General features: G+C 40.3%; 2 protein-coding genes across 3 annotated transcripts; one reads left to right on the top strand and one right to left on the bottom strand.

Annotated features, from left to right (window-relative positions):
• Window positions 1-766: 766 nt before the first annotated feature.
• Window positions 767-7,135, top strand: trmt2a (tRNA methyltransferase 2 homolog A). 2 transcript variants are annotated; one of them, XM_062417254.1, is made up of 12 exons: window positions 767-817; window positions 1,750-2,367; window positions 2,673-2,781; window positions 3,394-3,575; window positions 3,794-3,908; window positions 4,034-4,149; window positions 4,249-4,360; window positions 4,464-4,586; window positions 4,740-4,815; window positions 5,694-5,810; window positions 5,912-6,008; window positions 6,415-7,135. In XM_062417254.1, the coding sequence occupies exons 2-12, from the start codon at window positions 1,754-1,756 to the stop codon at window positions 6,590-6,592; spliced, it is 1,839 nt and encodes a 612-aa protein (XP_062273238.1). In that variant the 5' UTR covers window positions 767-817; window positions 1,750-1,753; the 3' UTR covers window positions 6,593-7,135. The 2 variants fall into 2 exon arrangements, with proteins under 2 accessions (XP_062273238.1, XP_062273237.1); XM_062417253.1 differs by having other exon boundaries at window positions 769-831.
• Window positions 7,136-7,166: 31 nt separating this feature from the next.
• Window positions 7,167-16,498, bottom strand: dgcr8 (DGCR8 microprocessor complex subunit). The gene is made up of 14 exons (XM_062417251.1): window positions 16,399-16,498; window positions 15,045-16,029; window positions 13,563-13,725; window positions 13,099-13,241; window positions 11,747-12,086; window positions 11,447-11,644; window positions 11,242-11,343; window positions 11,036-11,134; window positions 10,828-10,910; window positions 10,585-10,685; window positions 10,192-10,298; window positions 9,796-9,923; window positions 9,321-9,434; window positions 7,167-9,206 (listed from the first exon to the last, which is right to left on the bottom strand). The coding sequence occupies exons 2-14, from the start codon at window positions 15,750-15,752 to the stop codon at window positions 9,123-9,125; spliced, it is 2,370 nt and encodes a 789-aa protein (XP_062273235.1). The 5' UTR covers window positions 15,753-16,029; window positions 16,399-16,498; the 3' UTR covers window positions 7,167-9,122.
• Window positions 16,499-17,528: the final 1,030 nt, after the last annotated feature.

Genomic DNA, 17,528 nt, shown 5'->3' with positions numbered 1-17,528 from the left:
GTAAAATTTAGGCTAGACATCATATGAAAACTTCTAATGAGCTTTTTGCCCTCCTCACCCTATTTCAAGCACTCATACACACCAAATCTGCATCACATGCCATATATCTGTAAATGAGACTAAATACTACGTTTTACTCATAATGTAGCTATTTTAATTTATGGAACGTATCTACATTGTTAACATAAAAACAAACATCCAAATTATAATGTTTTGAATAAACAAACAAGAATAAATGAACAAGAATAACCACAAAATTAAGTGTAATAAAGTGACAGTTTAAAGTATCAGCAGTAAAATGTACTTGAAGTATTAAAGTAAAAGTAATATATGACATCATTAGATTATTAATTCTGAAGCATCAGTTTTAGATCAGCATATAACTGTTGTAGCTGCTTAAGGTACAAATACAAATGTATACATTTCCCTCTGAAATGTAGTGGAGTGGAGGTATAATGTAGCATCACATGGAAATACTCAAGTAAAAGTAAGTACAGTAAATAAATGTACTTAGTTGCAGTGACAGTGTGTTACATTACATAGTGGATTTTAGCAAAAATGTCACATATAATATGTTTGATTTATTTAGTTCATATTTGTATACATTCTGTGTTGCACCGTGCTGCAAAATACATTTCTCTTGGCATGATTTATACAGATGAGCCAGGTCCACAAATGAAACAGTGGATGTGAGCTAATGTCTATGAGCTATGTCTTGATGACGCTGCCGCTTTAAACAGTTGAGAGTTCACGGAAGCAGCACGTGGTCATATCAACATGGCAGCGCGCTGAGTTTTAGTGAGGAGTAGAGCTGCAGGTAAACCACACACGGTAAGAAACACTCTAAACATTACCTGGACTTTTTAGTTCATGTCACCATTCATTCACTATATTTATCATGACAGGAAACGACACATTGTCAGATATAAAAATAGATACTAACGAACTGCTTTGTGTTAACAAGAAAGAAAGCAGAGAGTCAGTGTTTAGCTGGCATTATATACTGTACATCTGTTAAACTGTGTAGGTGATAAAAAGCTGTTTATATGACACATAGTATATTTTTAATACAGTTACTGTATCAATTATCTCACATACCTCCTAAATATCGCTGCTTTTCCACTTAGGCTACAATTATTTTAATGCAAACACATTGCGACCGAAAGTCAGGGTTATTATAGCTAGTTAACTAAAACTAAGACTTAAACTAGCAGTGAAAAGATAATTTAGTTAACTGAAATAAAACTAAAAGAGTTTTCTAATTAACAAAAACTACAATGAACAATGCAAAACTAACTAAAACTAAACTAACTAAAAATCAGCTTAGTTTTAGTTTTCTTTTCATTTTTCCCTAAAACGAAATAAAAACTAAACTACTAAACTAAAACTACTTAATCACTTGTTAAACTAACTAAAACTAAACTTAAATAAAAAAGCAAACTGCAAAACTATAATAACCCTGCAGAAAGTGGTAAGAAGTAAGAACAAGTGAGTAACTGTTAAAGGACAAGTTCACAATTTTACAAAGAGGTTTTCCACAGTGTAATTATTCCTCACGTTCATACTGGCTGGTAAAATATGTCCTTCAAATGTAGTTTCATTGGAAGTGATAAAGGCCAAAAAATGTCAAGAAATTTCAATGTTCAGACTTGGAAAAATTGCAGACATGTCCTTTTAATCTGTGTTTTTGAGAGTAATATCAGTATCAAGAAGTCTTCTAACTAGTTTGATAATTTTATCACCAAACAGAGCCATGGCAGATGTTAGTAGCAGCCCTGTAGCTGATGCACCAGCTCCAAAGGAGGAGAAGCCTGATGACGTCCCCCAGGAGTCCACAGATAATGTCAAAGTGGAAGGAGAGAGCGAGGCGGCCTCTGACCCCAACATGTACCGCTACATCAAAGAGGACCTCTTCACATCTGAGATCTACAAAGTAGAGATCAGGAACTTGCCCAAGTTCATCGGCTTCAACGACCTGAAGAAGTTCCTGGCCAAGCACGACCTCAACCCGCACAAGATCAAGCTGTTCGGCAGGCAGACGTTCGCTTTCGTCACCTTTAAGAACGAGGAGGAGCGCGACAAAGCCATGAAGATGGTGCACGGGATGCAGTGGAAGGGCCAGGTGCTGAGCGTCAGGCTGGCCAAGCCCAAAGCTGACCCCATCCTGAGGAAGAGGAAGCAGGAGGAGGGAGAGGGAGCAGGAGGAGGGCAGCCCCCTTCCAAGCGGACGGAGGGGGACGAGGAAGAGGAGGAGCCGCTCAGTGTCAAGATCAACAACGTGGTGACTCCTCTGTGGAACGTGCCTTATGAGGAGCAGCTGAAGAGGAAGAAGCAGGAGGTGGTGGCGGTTCTGCAGAGGCTAGCCAAGTGAGTGATATCATTTATATAGAGTCCATTCAGAGTACCATATGTTTTATAGAAGCTCCTGACAGCCAGTACTCTGTGGTGACATTCAGTTTGACCATCTTTCATACTTTTGAAACAGTATTTAGACCATCACACCATCACACAAGTCTGTGTGTTTTTTTTATCAGCCAGGCATCATAACTTAGATTTTACTGACTAAACATAATTTGGAAAAAATGATGAACCTGCATGTGTCACATTTTACAGAGGAAAAACTATATTCACTTTACAGTTGTTGCTAAATGTCATCTTGGTTTCTTTTTCAGGGAGATTGGCGGCACTAACAAAGCTATGCTGCCCTGGCTGTTTGCACAGAAAGGAAAATACAACAAAATGTGTTGTCCTCTGGAAGATATTCGACCATCTCCCACACAGGTATGCCTCACTTTTTACTGAGATACACACATTACATATGTATTTTACCGCAGAGCAGAAACAAATAGTCGATTAACTGATTTTCGATAATATTTGAGTCATTTTTCAAGCCAAAATGTAAAAGCTTTGCAGGTTGCAGCTTCACCAGTTTGAGGATTTGCTGCTTATCTTCGTTTTTATATGACCGGAAACTGAAGATGTCGGGGTTTTGCTGTTGATCGGACAAAACAAGACAGTTGAGGACGTCATCTTGGGTCATTTTATAGACCAAACAATTAATTGATTTAACCAATAATGAAAATGAGTGTTAGTTGCAGCCCTGCTTTCCAACATCAGCCACTGCACAGCTAAAAGATCATAATGTAAATAATGGTGAAAAATGCCTGGCACTATTTCCTGAACCCCAGTGTGATGTCTTCAGATTACTTGTCTTGTCTCACCAACAGTCCAAAACCAAAAGATAGTTAAATTACAGTGATGTAACAAAGAGAAAAACAAAATATCCTCACATCTGAGAAGCTGGAAACACAGTTATTTTCCACCTTTTTAAATGCAGCGACGTCTAATCCCTCTAACCCCCCAATCGTATTTCTTTAACTTTTATCATGGCAGACAGAGTACAGAAACAAGTGCGAGTTCCTCATTTCAGTGGGTGCAGATGGAGAGGATAAGACCATCGGTTTCCGCCTGGGGAAGTATAAAGGTGGCTCGTGTTCCGTGGTGGGGCCGGCGGACACCTGCCACGTTTCGGCCGAGGCCAAGAGAGTCGTCAGCGAGTTCCAAAAGTTCATCAGGTTGACACATAATTCAAGAAACATTTTAAAATTTGCACCAAAGATCTTTTTAGTTATTCTTTTTTGAAATAATTCATGAATTATTTAAATAATCAATTACATTTTATGATATGAGTCAATGTGAAATTCTAGTTTAGTTAGTTTTAGTTTCATAATCAGTCACTTTCATGTCTTTTAACACATTTCAAATTGTGCCCCCTCCATTATCCGACATGCAGAACGACACCGTACTCGGTGTACAGTCCTGAAACGTATGAAGGACACTGGAAGCAGCTGACTGTACGCACCACAAGGACCAAACAAGCCATGGCTGTAGCGTTCTTCAACCCACAGGTAAAGAAATGATACGTGTTGTAGTTACAGCAGAGCAAACGCACCTTCAGTATATCTCATTAAACCCTTGAAGTATGTTTCTCTCAGTCTTTCTGCTGTTCTGACCTCTTGTTCTTTGACTCTAGAAACTTGAGAAGGAGGAACTCAACGCATTGAAGAGCTCCATGAAGAAGTACTTCACAGAAGGAGAAGGGAAAGACAGCGGCATCACCTGTCTTTATTTTGTCAGAGAGGGTCAAAGGTAAGAAAGAAGAATCACAATGCTCATTGAGTTACAATCAAGAGTAGACACGTATACATACTGTTGATTGGGCTAAACTTGTGTTTTTTGGCTGTCAAGGACTTCTCCTAACCCTGAAGACATGCCCTGCGAGCTGGTGGCTGGAGAGGGCTGCATTCACGAGGAACTACTCGGTCTTAAATTCAGAATATCTCCTCACTCCTTCTTCCAGGTAAGAAAGAGAAACGGCTCGTTCGGTTACTTTATGGTTCCTACTGTAAACCTCCATGCCCTTAACATCCTCACTTCCATTGTCATACTATGTTACCTGCCAGGTGAACACAGGAGCAGCAGAGGTACTGTACTCTGCAGTGGGGGAGTGGGCCCAGCTGGATGAAGACAGCACTGTGTTGGATGTGTGCTGTGGGACAGGAACCATCGGCATCTCTCTGGCTAAGGTAATGCTTCTATCAACCATGTATGTAGACACTACATTATACACATTTAAAGCTCCTTTATCAAAATTGGCACATTTGTAATTTGAGATATTTGTTTTGGGATATATATGGACTTTCTGGCATGCTGTGACGTCTTTGTTTTTTTCTCTCCAGAGGGTGAAGAAGGTGATTGGGATTGAGATGTGCCAGGAAGCAGTGGAGGACGCCAAAGTTAATGCAAAGCTCAACGGTAAAAGACCAGATCACAGCAGCCAGTGGTCTGTAGTGTCATTTGCTGTGTAAACTGATAGGAAGGAAACGTATCAGACAATAGAAGCTCATTCTGGTAGATGGGTAAAACATAGTCCAGTGGATTGTACTACAAAGCGAGAGTAGCTTAGTATAATAACCCTTCTGATATCATGGATCTGGCTCACTTTTAACAGGGATAAATCACCATGGCAACTTGTGCTGAACAGCTAACTTGCTCCAGAGTAAGTTAACATCAGAGGATTGGATCACAACCTATCGACACCTCAACCTCTGACCAATTAAATCACTGTAAAAAAAAAAAAGAGTTAGGGATGGCTGACAGTGTGAATGATTTTACATTCTGATCCCATCACTGCAGCTCAGAATAACATATGAAACTTTGTATGATGATAATGGGGAATAAAAATGAAAGATTGTCTCTTATTGGAAAAATAATAAGCCAATTGGCTCCTGTGATTATAACTGTACCATTTGGGTCAGATAGACCTCACCAGTCATTAACTACTTTTCCACTCTTTGCTTCAGTAGCAGAAACAAGTCTGGCATTACTTCAAAGTCTTTTTATGTGACATTCAGAATAGTTTCTTCATCCAACTAAGTAGCAAGAAATACTAACTATATACTTAAGTCATATATTTAATAATTCCTACAATTCCTTTAAGCCATAGCCTACTTCTTAATGTGTAAATTATTTCTGCTGTTTCTGATTACAAACGTTTACATTTCACTTTGTTGAATATGACTTTTATCCTGTTTTTAAAGATTTAAGTTGATTGTGATGATCCAATAATATTGCTTTGTGATTTCCACCTCTCTGATTTATTGATCGGTTGTTGATCTGTTTTGTATTTTAAGGTCTGAGTAATGTGGAGTTTCACTGTGGAAAAGCTGAGGATGTGTTCCCCAACATACTCAACGCTCTTGTGTCACCCAGCATCACAGCTATTGTGGATCCACCGAGGGCGGGCCTACGTGAGTAAACAAAACAACAACAAAAAAACATAACTATGACATTGAAATAAACTTACTCAAAGATTTGTCACTGATCAAGAGTTGTTGTCTTAATGAAACAGATTCCAAGGTGATACTGGCCATCAGGAGAGCAGAGCATCTGAAGAGGCTGGTTTATGTCGCCTGCAATGCCAAAGCAGCCATGACCAACTTCATTGAGTGAGTCATTACCCTTTTTTGTTTTCCAGCTTTTAAGCAGCAGTTAAGATTGAATCAATTTGTTGCTATTAGCTATCTTAACTGACTTTTATTAGTCCATTAAAGCCAGAATAAATGATACTGTCAAACCATTTTGAAAGATGAATGCATAAAATGGTAAACCTGTGTATATTCAGCAAATAGTATATTAAAGTTAAGGTTACATATCTAGTCTCCATTCTTAGTTTTATATTTGAGTTAGTCCATTTATTGTATGTAATTTAGCCTTTAATTGCATTTGTTTACCTATAAGATTGTTTTTGTGTTTTGATTTATGTAAGGCAGCTGCTGTAATACTTTAATTTCCCTTTTGGGATTAATAAAGTTATCCATCTATTTTATATTGGCATTTTTTGTGTCTTATCAGCCTTTGCAGAGCGCCATCCAACAGAGTTCATGGAGCTCCGTTCCGGCCGGTGCGAGCGATGGCTGTGGATCTGTTCCCTCAGACCATGCACGTGGAGATGCTCCTGCTGCTGGAAAGAGTGGACTACAATTCCCAGCAGCAGCAGACCAGCAGCAATCAGGAAGAGACTGCTCCTTAGCTTGTTTGAGGGAGCATGGGCTTCGATGCCCGATAGAGCTTTCCATACTGCACACACCCAGTACTCCCGACAAAAAATAATTATTGATAGCACTCTCTTCTGTCAGCTGTACCTGCAAAGCCTTTCAATCTTAAGTTTAAATGGTCATTTATCACTCAACTGTAGCTTCATCTAGAGATGTACTGAACCTTTAACTTAGGTAAAGAGTCCAGTTAAGTCTTATTATTGTTATGCAATATTCATTTATGCTTCTTTAGTAGTTAATACAGTATGTGTTTATGATTCAATGAGCTCTGGACTATAATCCTGGATTCATGTTGAGGTGTCCCTTAACCTAATGTGCCTTTAGTTTAGTCAGCAACTTATGTAAAAATGTAGCTATGTCAAGAGCTTCATTTTACCTGATTTGAATTAGTTTGATTTCCCTCAGCTACACAACTGTAAAAGAATACTGCACTAATAAGTACCATGGAAGAAAGCTTTACCTATTCAAGTTCCACTTTGGTTTGTAAATGGCCTTTTGTTTCCGACTGTTTCATCATCCTGACAGTGAATAAAAACAAAACTCTTCTAGTTATTAGTCAAGACATTTTATTTTTGCATAACAAATATCACTGAAGTCATGGAGCTCAGGTTGCAATATACTTCATTTTCTAGGCAGCAACATCTCAAACAAGTCATTGGTACAACTCAACAGCAAAACATGCAAATGCAGTAACTTTTTTAAATTTCTTCTCTTCTCACACCGACACACACTTAGCGAGACGACACGCACACAGAGGAGGGGGAAAAAGCACATTCTTAAAGCAATCTACAACATCACATCAGCCTTGAATCTAAACTGCGATGTGTCCATGTATGTTTAGTAGAAAAAGCACAGGCCAAATACTCCACAAATGCACAGCAGTTTCTATTTTGTTCCAGCAAGTAATGCGTCTTTTTCCTTGTTTTTAATAGATTAGTTTTCTACTGTACAGTTTGCAGCAACATTAAAGTATTCTATAAAATGCATAAGACTGTATTTAAGCTTTGGTTTACACTTGTTTCATCAGCTTGTGTTGGACGAAATGACTTGACCGCATTTTGTTCACGTCAATGTGCCAACTTAATTTTGCGAGGCTGCCTTTTGAGTAAAAGGAGAAAAAAAAAAAGTATTTCTTGTCAGAAATTATGATCAAGACGCATGATCGGCTTTCACAAGGATGGCAGAACGTATACAAATACACAATCCATTAAGACGAGTCTTAAAAATCTGCACGTGCTGTAGGCATTTTTTCTTTAAAGTATCTATTGTCTTATAGGCTGTCGTTAAAAATACTAACTGGCTAAACAATAAATGCTTTATCAAGTAAAGGGGACTTGGTCTTTCCACTTCTTGTTGAAGGGTGTTTTTAGGTCCAATTTACTGTACATACTCTGAGCCCTTCATGAAATGGATTAACTAAGGCAACATGTAGCCGACGGGATTTGTTTTTTCTGAGGGCACCATAAATGAAAAGCAACTAAAAATGTACTAAGCGGTTAGTTGCTGTGCATGGCATTAGGACTTCATTATATAGTCGACATGTTGAAATGCTAGAGAGAACTGTGAGCGGAAAAAGAAATGATCCTTTACCTTTTACATTACAGTACTATGTGGCCCTGTGCTTAAGGTTAGCTGCAGTGTCGGCATGGGGGAACAGGACGTCACTTTCTTGTAATCGCCAAAGGAAAAAAAACAAACAAAACAAGGCAACAAGTCCCTCTAAAATACAAAAAGGTTACCTCCCAGTATCCTAAAAGCAGTGACTTCAGGACAGGACATAAGTGCATAACAATAATTCTGAATAGTGATCACTTCACAACGCAAGATTTTTTTTTTTTTTTTTTTTTTTTAAATCGTGCAAACCAAGACAGCAACTGTCCGTTCTGAGGGAAAAAAAAAAAAAAAAAAAAAAAAAAAAATCAAAACAGCATATTTGTATTCACCACCCAAAAAATATCCATAACACCGACCATTGAAATACGTAATAAACATGTAAATTTAATTTACCAATGAAATGAACGGTATTAATACACGAGTATTAGTAGTCCCTTTCAAATACTTTAAGCACAAACAAAACTAAAGGTGCTGGTACTGTAAAGATTGTGGCTGTTTGAAAACCACACTTGAAAAATAAATCCGAGGTGTGTAGTGGTTCTCTGAAGTTGGAGGAGCATGCATTTCTTATGTTATCAAGTCTTGGGAACTTCTCTGCACCCCGGGTGATTTCGCCTAGTGCCGTACGTAGCGAGGATGCATGTAGAGAGGTAGATGATATTTGCTCTACGGTCAGTTAGTGCATTTAGTTCTACCCTGACATCTACCAGCTGGACCAATAAAACGTGGGTGAAGCAAACGAGCGAGCAGTTCTACCGGCTTTTTCACTGTGTTACTCTATTGCCATTTAGATCTCAGTGATGCATAATTAAGTGAAAGGTGGTGTGTGTGTGAGATGTCTGACAGTGACTGGGTTTCAGTGCCGTGATTAATCAGTGACTCTGATGGACGTTAAACGTCGACAGTGCAGAGGGGTTCGCTCCCTGGCTGGGCAGACTCCATAATGGTCATCTTGGGTTTCTTCCTGGTTTCCTCCTGATGTGGAAATACAATAAAGCACAATGTAAAAATAAGGGAAAGAAACAGATGTCATATGTAAAATCCAGCTGCAGGGTTTCAGTTTTCTACACAACAGGAAACATTTCTTACCCTCTGCTTGGCCAGTTTCCTCATTTCTTCTTGCAGTTTGTTCAAGATGTGAAGGTTTGGCTTGTTCTTTTTGGCGAACTGCTGGAGCTCGATCACGCTCTTGTCAGAGCTCTCCTGAGAAAGAGCACGTGTACAAAAAGTCAGAGATGTGCTGACATGATGAAGAACCATCTACGACGAGTCACATTTCACTAGTTGTTCTCTGAAGTGGCCTTGTGTGAGCGACATGTTAATGGTCTCATAGTTGCTCCAAAAGCCTTTTTAAGTTTGGTGCAGAAAGACATTTTAATTGCTTTTATGGTTTCAGTGCATATTAACCAACAGTACCGCAAACCAAAATTATCCTCATGAAAGCAGATATTATATATTGACTTTAAAGCTCAAGGCAAAACCGAAAAACAAAAGCAAACTTCTCTGTAGTAAAGTCATCTATGAGCACACAAGTTTTGTAGCAGGTAGCACAAAGGGTACACACCTTCTTCACCATCTTATTGCTCTCTCTGCCATACATTCGCAGCAGTGAGCCCCAGTTCTTGACATGGGGATGAAGCATCTGCAAGATCTTCTGAGATGCTAGTTGTTTTCCAACCCTCTTGTTCTTGCCTGGTGAGAAAGATAATAAATGATAAATAAATAAATAAATAAATAAAAAGCTGTTACTGAAAGCTATATGTTACACTGTAAAACACCAGTCAGCTCAACAAAGATGACACAAAAAAAAAAGAAAAAAGGCACTTAAGTCATTGATATTTTCACAAAGTGCTCTTGTATTGAAGGGATTTGTGGTGTGGTTTATAACTACATTATATAAAAACACATGGCCCGTCTCACTGCTCTCAGTGTGTGTAGATGAGGTTAAGGGTTTACTTACACCAACCACGCACAGTATGCTTCCCACAAATCATCACATATTCACTCTTCTGGTTTTTTCCTGGGATCACCTCAAATTTAATGCTGGTGTCTCCCATCCCGTGGTTTCTGCAGGCAAAAGGAAAACGATTAACATCACAGAAATATCTGTGGAGGCTTGTTCACCAGTGTCTAAACATTACTGGCAAAAAAGACAGGTTCTACCCACAGAGCTGGCTCATCTATGCCACCAAAAAATTGCCTGAAATCACTAATTCAAAACACCACAACGTTGTACTTTTATCACAGTAACACTCTGCTACGAAGATGAGCATGTATTTAATGATGTACAAACTGCAGATACCAGGTTCAACTTTTATTGTAAAGGTTGGACTGCTGTTGGTGTTCTTCTTACCTTTTAAGGCACTCATGAAGAATCTGATATGGCGAAAGTAGTCCTGCTTTGTTGGTAAGCTCATACACCCTTGAGTCTTCTATATTGATATGATTAAAATACTGTGGGACAGAAAACACTGAAGGTTACCACTGTTGCATTAATTCAGGGAAAACATTCTACATCCGTTACCCTGCTTCAAATGGTTGCTGATGCTTGAACTAAAGTAAACTTATAAATCACAAAAATGGGGATCAAAAGTACCTCCAGTTCATCGCCCTCAACAGGCTTCTCCTCAGAAGTCTGCTTCACAAAGTCAGGGATGAGGATTTCCAGTGTGGCTCGAGCTGGAGTCAGAGAGGGAGCCGATTACAGTCACGCTTCAATCAACATGCAACAGTACAACTATCCTCAACACTGACCCATACACCTGCTAACGTATCACCATGCCAAGTAAAATAAAAGAAATTACCAGCTTTATTCTTGGCAAGTTTTTTACTGCTTGCGGTTCCTGTGCCGTAAGTGACTCCGTCTATTATTACGGACGCTCCGAAGGGTTCACTTGGGTTCTCTGTGGGACATAAAAACATGGTTTGACTTGATAGGAACTTAACACATTTATAACATTACAGTAATTAAGCATGGAGAGAGTTCAAATACCCAAAAAGAAAAACTCACCACATTCAAAAAAGTTGTAAACAGGTCGAACCTTTAGGACACGTTGCATATATTCATGTAAGATGCAAACTTCAGACTTTCCGTTGGGGTTGATGACAAATTCTGAAGGAAAACGGAGTTGGTACGTCATTCAGCAACAGACAAATCTCTTTTTAAAGTTTGATTTCTCTCTTTGCATTCACAGTGTACTATTTTTCTAGCGTACCTTTCTTGGTGGGAGCGTCTTGTACTGACAGTGTGATGAGTTTCTGGTTTGCGGGCAGGATGGGTCTCTCTGACTCTGCCTGCTTCCTCTTCACGTCTCTGTTGAATTGCCTTCGCTCGGCCCAGGTGCGGAACTTCTTCACCGTCACTTGTTCAAAGTCGAAGCATTTTTCCAGGTACACGCGAAAGTCTTCAAGTTCTGTGAGGAGGTTTTATTAAGTGAAGTGATTTGTAAAAACTGCTCGGCAGAAGCAAAAACACATCCCATGCACAGATTCATAAATGAGGCCGAAGTTCTTACCTATGGACTCATCCTTGCACACCTCCACCTTGGCCTTCACTTGTCCAAGGGCTCCTTGGGCAGTTTCACAGGGCTGGGGCTGTTTAGCCTGCTGGCTGTGATTTGTGATGCTCTCGCCATCTGGCCCACCTTCAGGCGTACTGGAGGCGGGGGCCTCCTCCTGCTCCTCAGCTGCAGGGTCTGACTTGACTGCACTCTCTTCACCGTTGGCCTCGCCGGTGGACTTGACTGGAGACTCCTCAGCGTTAGGAATCGCATCACCGTTCAGTTCCCTTTCCTCCCGTTCCTTCATGTTCTTGTAGTGTAGGCAGGGGATGCTGCTGGTGGGAGGGTCGTGTTTCTACATCCAAAAAAGAAAAGAAAAAGAAAATGAAAGAAAAGGTTGTAACGAAATGTGTAGACAGAATTTTCCGCTGACTTTCAAGAATTAAGCTGGAGTGCTTCCATGACTTTTAGAGGGTTATTTGATGTACTTCCAACTCTGAAAAGGTTATTACATTTTACAAATTACATTTATGAAAAAAAGAAGAGGAAAATAAAAAATAAACGCGTTGGAAACTTTCTGTTAAAGCTGCATTTGGTAACTTTGAGGAGAGAGAGGACTAGCATCAAATTTGAAGAAGTACAACTTTCAGATCCCTCCCCCTCCCTCTCTGCTGCACTCCTGCCCTGCCTCCAAAGTCCCTCCCCCAGAGGAGGCTGACGTGCGCGTGACGGCACTCGACTTTGCCGTGTATGCTGTTGTTGGTAACGGAGGTATCGGTAGTTTTGTCCTCGCTGAGCCATTACTTTCTCTACGCTCCTGAAGCCGCTCTCGGAGATATGAAATCTGAGCTGAGGAGGAAGGGGGAGGGGGCTGTGTGCGTGAGCAGTGATTGACAACTGTCAGACACTCCATCAGACACCATCCTGACTCTGTTGGTTCTTTTTGTCCAGTCACGGTGGATTCTGGCAATTTGCCAATTTGCAGTAGGGGCAGTAGGTGGGGCTTAATGAGCCTGTTTTCTTTTTTTTTTTTTTTTTTTTTTTTTTTTTTTTTTACAGATTACTGGTTTCATGTAATGCTGACTTTACATAGTGACAGTCTTAGCAAATATGACAAAAAGTTACTTTTATAAGACTTACCAACTGCAGCTCTAAATGACTTCTTTTTGAACCCATTTTTCTCTGAAGCCTTTTTCAACTATTGGCAGGAAAGCCTGCCAAAGTTTTCACACACTCAACCGCTTTTGAATCTAGAAATGATTACCTGAGCAGAAGAACATTTACCCAACACACACAGTAACTTCAGCAACAATAAACATAACCCTACAAATTAAAACATTTAGACATGAACTTGAGTTGTATCTTACCCTTATACTCCCAGTCCCGAGGAAGTAGGGCCTGGACCAGGTTACCACTCTGGTCTCTCTGTGCAGGTAGACTGGAATGCCCGAGTTGTGGAATGTCATGATCCATCCGTCAGGTAGAGGCTCAGTGGGTGGACGGCCCCGACCTGCCATAGAGAAACCCCATGTAAATACTGGCATTATTCACTACACTCTTACTGCATGTAAACTATTAGAAGTGAAATATTATTAGATTATGTGTTACCACAAAAGTGATACCACTATTCGGTTGTGCAGAGCTTACCATGTCTGGGGGAACCCTGCATTGTAGTCTATATCAGCAATACAGATAATTGTGAATCACAATTCCACTCATATCCTGTATGAGGCTAGTACTTTATTACCATAGCACCATACTCCATTGCACAAACACCAAAATCAATATTTTAACAGTACCCGACCCTAGAACAGACAGATCCACCACTCACTCTTCAGGACAGTCTTAATTTTGGTCATCATGGGCTGAACACCTCCTTCACCATCTGACTGATGATCACTGTCCCCACCAAATTTGTCCTCTGCCAGACGCATCTTTTTTGGGACCGGCATGCCCTCCTCCAGCAGAGCATCCACATCATTGTCAAACTCCTCCTGGAAGAGTCAGTGGTTAAGGCAGGCAGAGAGGGACGGGGGTCACCACATTTTGGGAGTCTTGAATGCCTCACATGAGAGGAAATATTAACTGATTTAACAGCCACAATCACACTATGTTCTACCACAGCATTGACAAAAAAAAAAAAAAAGTCTGTTCTACTGCAGGATCCCTCAATTTGATCTCTCTTTTATTACTGATTAGTTTTGGAGAGAAGATTTTATGGGAGATATTAAGATGGCACTAACCTCTTTCAGCATCTCACTTCTCATTTCATCAACAAAGATAGAAACAAAAAAAAAGATAACCAAACACTTGTTTAATGGAACATTTTCATCCTGGCTTAACCAGTCGCCCCTAATGATGCAGTGCAGGTACTTGCAAGATTTTAAAATAATTTTTAAAATAAAAAAGCCAGTGTAAACATACTTTGCCTAGTAGACTTTGATTATTTACATTAGTGTTCAATCTGCCAATTATTTAATTTACTGTTACATATGCCAAGAAATGCAGCAAATCCTCACATTTGAGAAGCTGGAACAAGCAAAAATGTATCATATTTGCTTGACTATCCAAACAGTTGCTGACTAATTGATATATCAGCTATTGTTTCAGCAATAATAACTCATAGACATACTGTGTTAAGCTCAATGCAACCATCTCAACATCATTTTTTCTGGTCGTCTGTATTGATCTTTTATCGTGCCTTTGAGTTACTTTGACTATAATAAATGTTCTCCACACAGATGCGACCATAATTATCCGCATGGCCATGGATAGATGTAACTATTTGTTTTTTGAAAATATAGGTAACCTGATACCAGGGACAAGGAGGGCAGTTAAATACAAAATTAGCACAACATCCAACACAATTTATGGAAGTGTGGGCTTAATTGAGAGAACCACTAATGACCCATATAACGCACTAGCATGCAAAAATGGCCCTAACAGTGTTGACCTTTTGTATTTAAATGTATTGTACATAGATTTAACACTTTGATGTACAGTATTTAACTTGCCAAAGTACTGTAAGGATGTTGCACTGCAGTAAAAGCTGAGCCAGGTTCAACTATTTGGCCAGCCTTGTTTTTCTTTTAGCTGTGTCTACACTCCTGCTGTAGCAACGCAGTGCTCTGTTTGAAAGGAATGACAGGCCCGTGTTTTGTTTGCGGTGAAGTGCTAATGTCAATCTGAACCCACACTATGTGCTGTATTAAGCCTACGCCTTTACTGTTTGACATTTAAGGACAAAGTTGATGTGGGGCTGAACTATTCAAAATATTGACTGTGACAAATGACACTGCGAACATACACCTACCTCATAGGTGTAACCCACGGCCTCGTCATCTGCTTGCTCCTGCTGAACTATGACCTCAGACTTAAAGCCGCCCTGCTCTCCGTCGTCTTGGTCCAGGAAGTTCTCGTAAAAGTCGTCCAACTCATCCAGGACAGCGAACTCAACTTTGTTTTCCGCGTCTACCTCTGCCTCCTCTGATCCCCTGCCTGCTGTGTCTCCTGCTGCAGAGCTACCCTCAGCTACCTCCTGCTCGCTAGTCGAGTCATGCAACTCACCATTCAGGCTGCCTGAGCCGTCATCCCTGCGTCTCTCCTGCCCTTCGCCTGTGTATAAAACCTTCCTGTCTTTGCTATTGCTGCTTTCAGTGAAGCTTACACAGATTTTAACGTCTCGGAGCAGCTTGAGGTCTGGTAAGAACTTGGTGACCGGGGGAGCGTGGCGGGCTGTTCTGGGGCACGGTGGGTTGGAACTGGACTCATCTGAGAGGTGACTACAGAAAGTTATTGAGCCCTTGCTGAGGGGCTGCTGTGGCTCGACTTCCCCGTCCCCTTCCCCGTCCCCTGGGGTGTATGTGTATCCATCACCACCAGAGCTAACGTCCATTACCTCTGCGTCACTGGACGTTTGCAGGGGAGGTGGTGGAGGTGCTCTGCCCTCATCTGGGCCAAAATCATCAGGTGGCTCCAAGGGGAGAGGGGGTAGAACATCAAAAACATCATCTATCTCCATTTTTACTCTATATTCCACACTACAACTTACAGACTGATAATTTATTTTTAAAATCTGACCTGTTCAGAGACTTCCTTATCTAAAACCAGAATGCATGCAGAAGCACATCCCTGTATAGACCACGTACCAGAGGTGAATATGCTAAGCTGACTACATTGTTCTTTTCATTAATGTAGACAGCTGTCAGAATCACTGTCTCAATTATTGGAAATCACAATGCATCCAGCTTAATGTGGGATCTAGGCACTGATCATCCTCCACTGGGTTCCTCTGGGAGCTGGAACACATGAACAGTGAGAGCAAGATGTCAGAGAGAGCAACTTATTCGCTACATTTGAACTAATCTGATGCCATGATATTGCAATTTATGTAGAGGTTATGTAGCCAAGGTAAACTGACTCAAACGTTAAATGTGGATCATTTTACATGGGGACAAGAATAACCCTTTGCATCGTAAGGTGAAATGAGAAAGGACCACATTTGAGCGCATCTGTCCAGTCTGCAGATGCACAGCGGGCCCCTGGCAACCTTAGCATCAATGCTAACATGCTAACAAGACACCACCGGGCTGTTACAGCTCTCGGGGTCCACGGAAATGGTTAGCTAGTCCGAAAACATTATGTCAGACAATAGCGGGAATACTCACCGATAAATATGACAAAGCTGTCTTCTCTCGGGTACCTGACTACCTCTCTAAAATTATTTTATTCTCCACGCGCCGCCATACGGCCTCAGTTGCAGCCCCGCCATCTTAAGGAAAACCACAGCGGTAAATCAGCCAAGGCCCCGCCTCCCGGTACCGGCTTTATCATGATTGGTTTATCAAGCTGTCTGTCTGCCGACTGCTAGTGTGAGCGCCTGGCATGTAAAAGTCAGAACGTTCAAGAAATACGAGGCTAAGGTCAGTCTACAATTCAGTTAAGGAGACACATAAATATTGATATTTATTTCCACTTACACATATTAAAAAAGCATTAACGCTGTTTAAACACAGTTTCAGATTTGTGAAGCCTTATTTCGTTTATGAAAAGATAAAAAATAGGATTTCACTGATATTTTCCATCCACTCCAGAAACTCATCAGTTTTAGATTTGTGAAACCTTTATTCTATTAGTGAAATTTAAAAGAAAAAAGGGTGAATCACTCCTTTTCCTTCCATTATCCCCTATGTCCGTTTTCATAGGCAAAATAATAAATACATAAATAAAGGTTTCACAAATCTGAAAGTGGGTCCAAACATCATTAAGGCTTTACACTGTCATACGTGTACGTAGTAATAAAACAGATAATCAGTCGCTAAGTGAAACAACATAAATGTGCAAACTGCACAGGTGTTGCACCATACACGTACGGAAATGTCTGCATATGGATAAACAGACAAAAGAAAACACAAGAACGGGGAGTGGGCATGTAAGGTTTACTTACCTGTCTGTATATTCTGCAAAACACAAACTAAATGTATGTTTTTTTTCTGTGCTGTGTGTGAAATGTGTAGATATTTAAGTGTTATAAGTATAACTACTATTAACTGTCATCCGGGGTATTATGACAGGTAAATGTAATTACTGTCTGCACCTACAGTGGGAGGATGATTGTGAGCACAGCCTATTTTATTGATTTTTTGTTTTTCTTTTGTTTCATCTAGGGACTATACATGGTAAAGGATTGCTACTTGTCATTCATCACATCAAATTTAAATGTACTCAACATTGAATGCAGACTTCATGAGGATCATGTGGATTGTTATATCTCAACTAACCAGTTGGGGTCGCTATG

The sequence above is a fragment of the Scomber scombrus genome, chromosome 4 (assembly GCF_963691925.1).
Source record: "Scomber scombrus chromosome 4, fScoSco1.1, whole genome shotgun sequence".
Taxonomy (NCBI): Eukaryota; Metazoa; Chordata; class Actinopteri; order Scombriformes; family Scombridae; genus Scomber; species Scomber scombrus.
The sequence above is the reverse complement of the archived record's forward strand: the minus strand, read 5'-3'. Positions and strand labels throughout refer to the sequence as shown.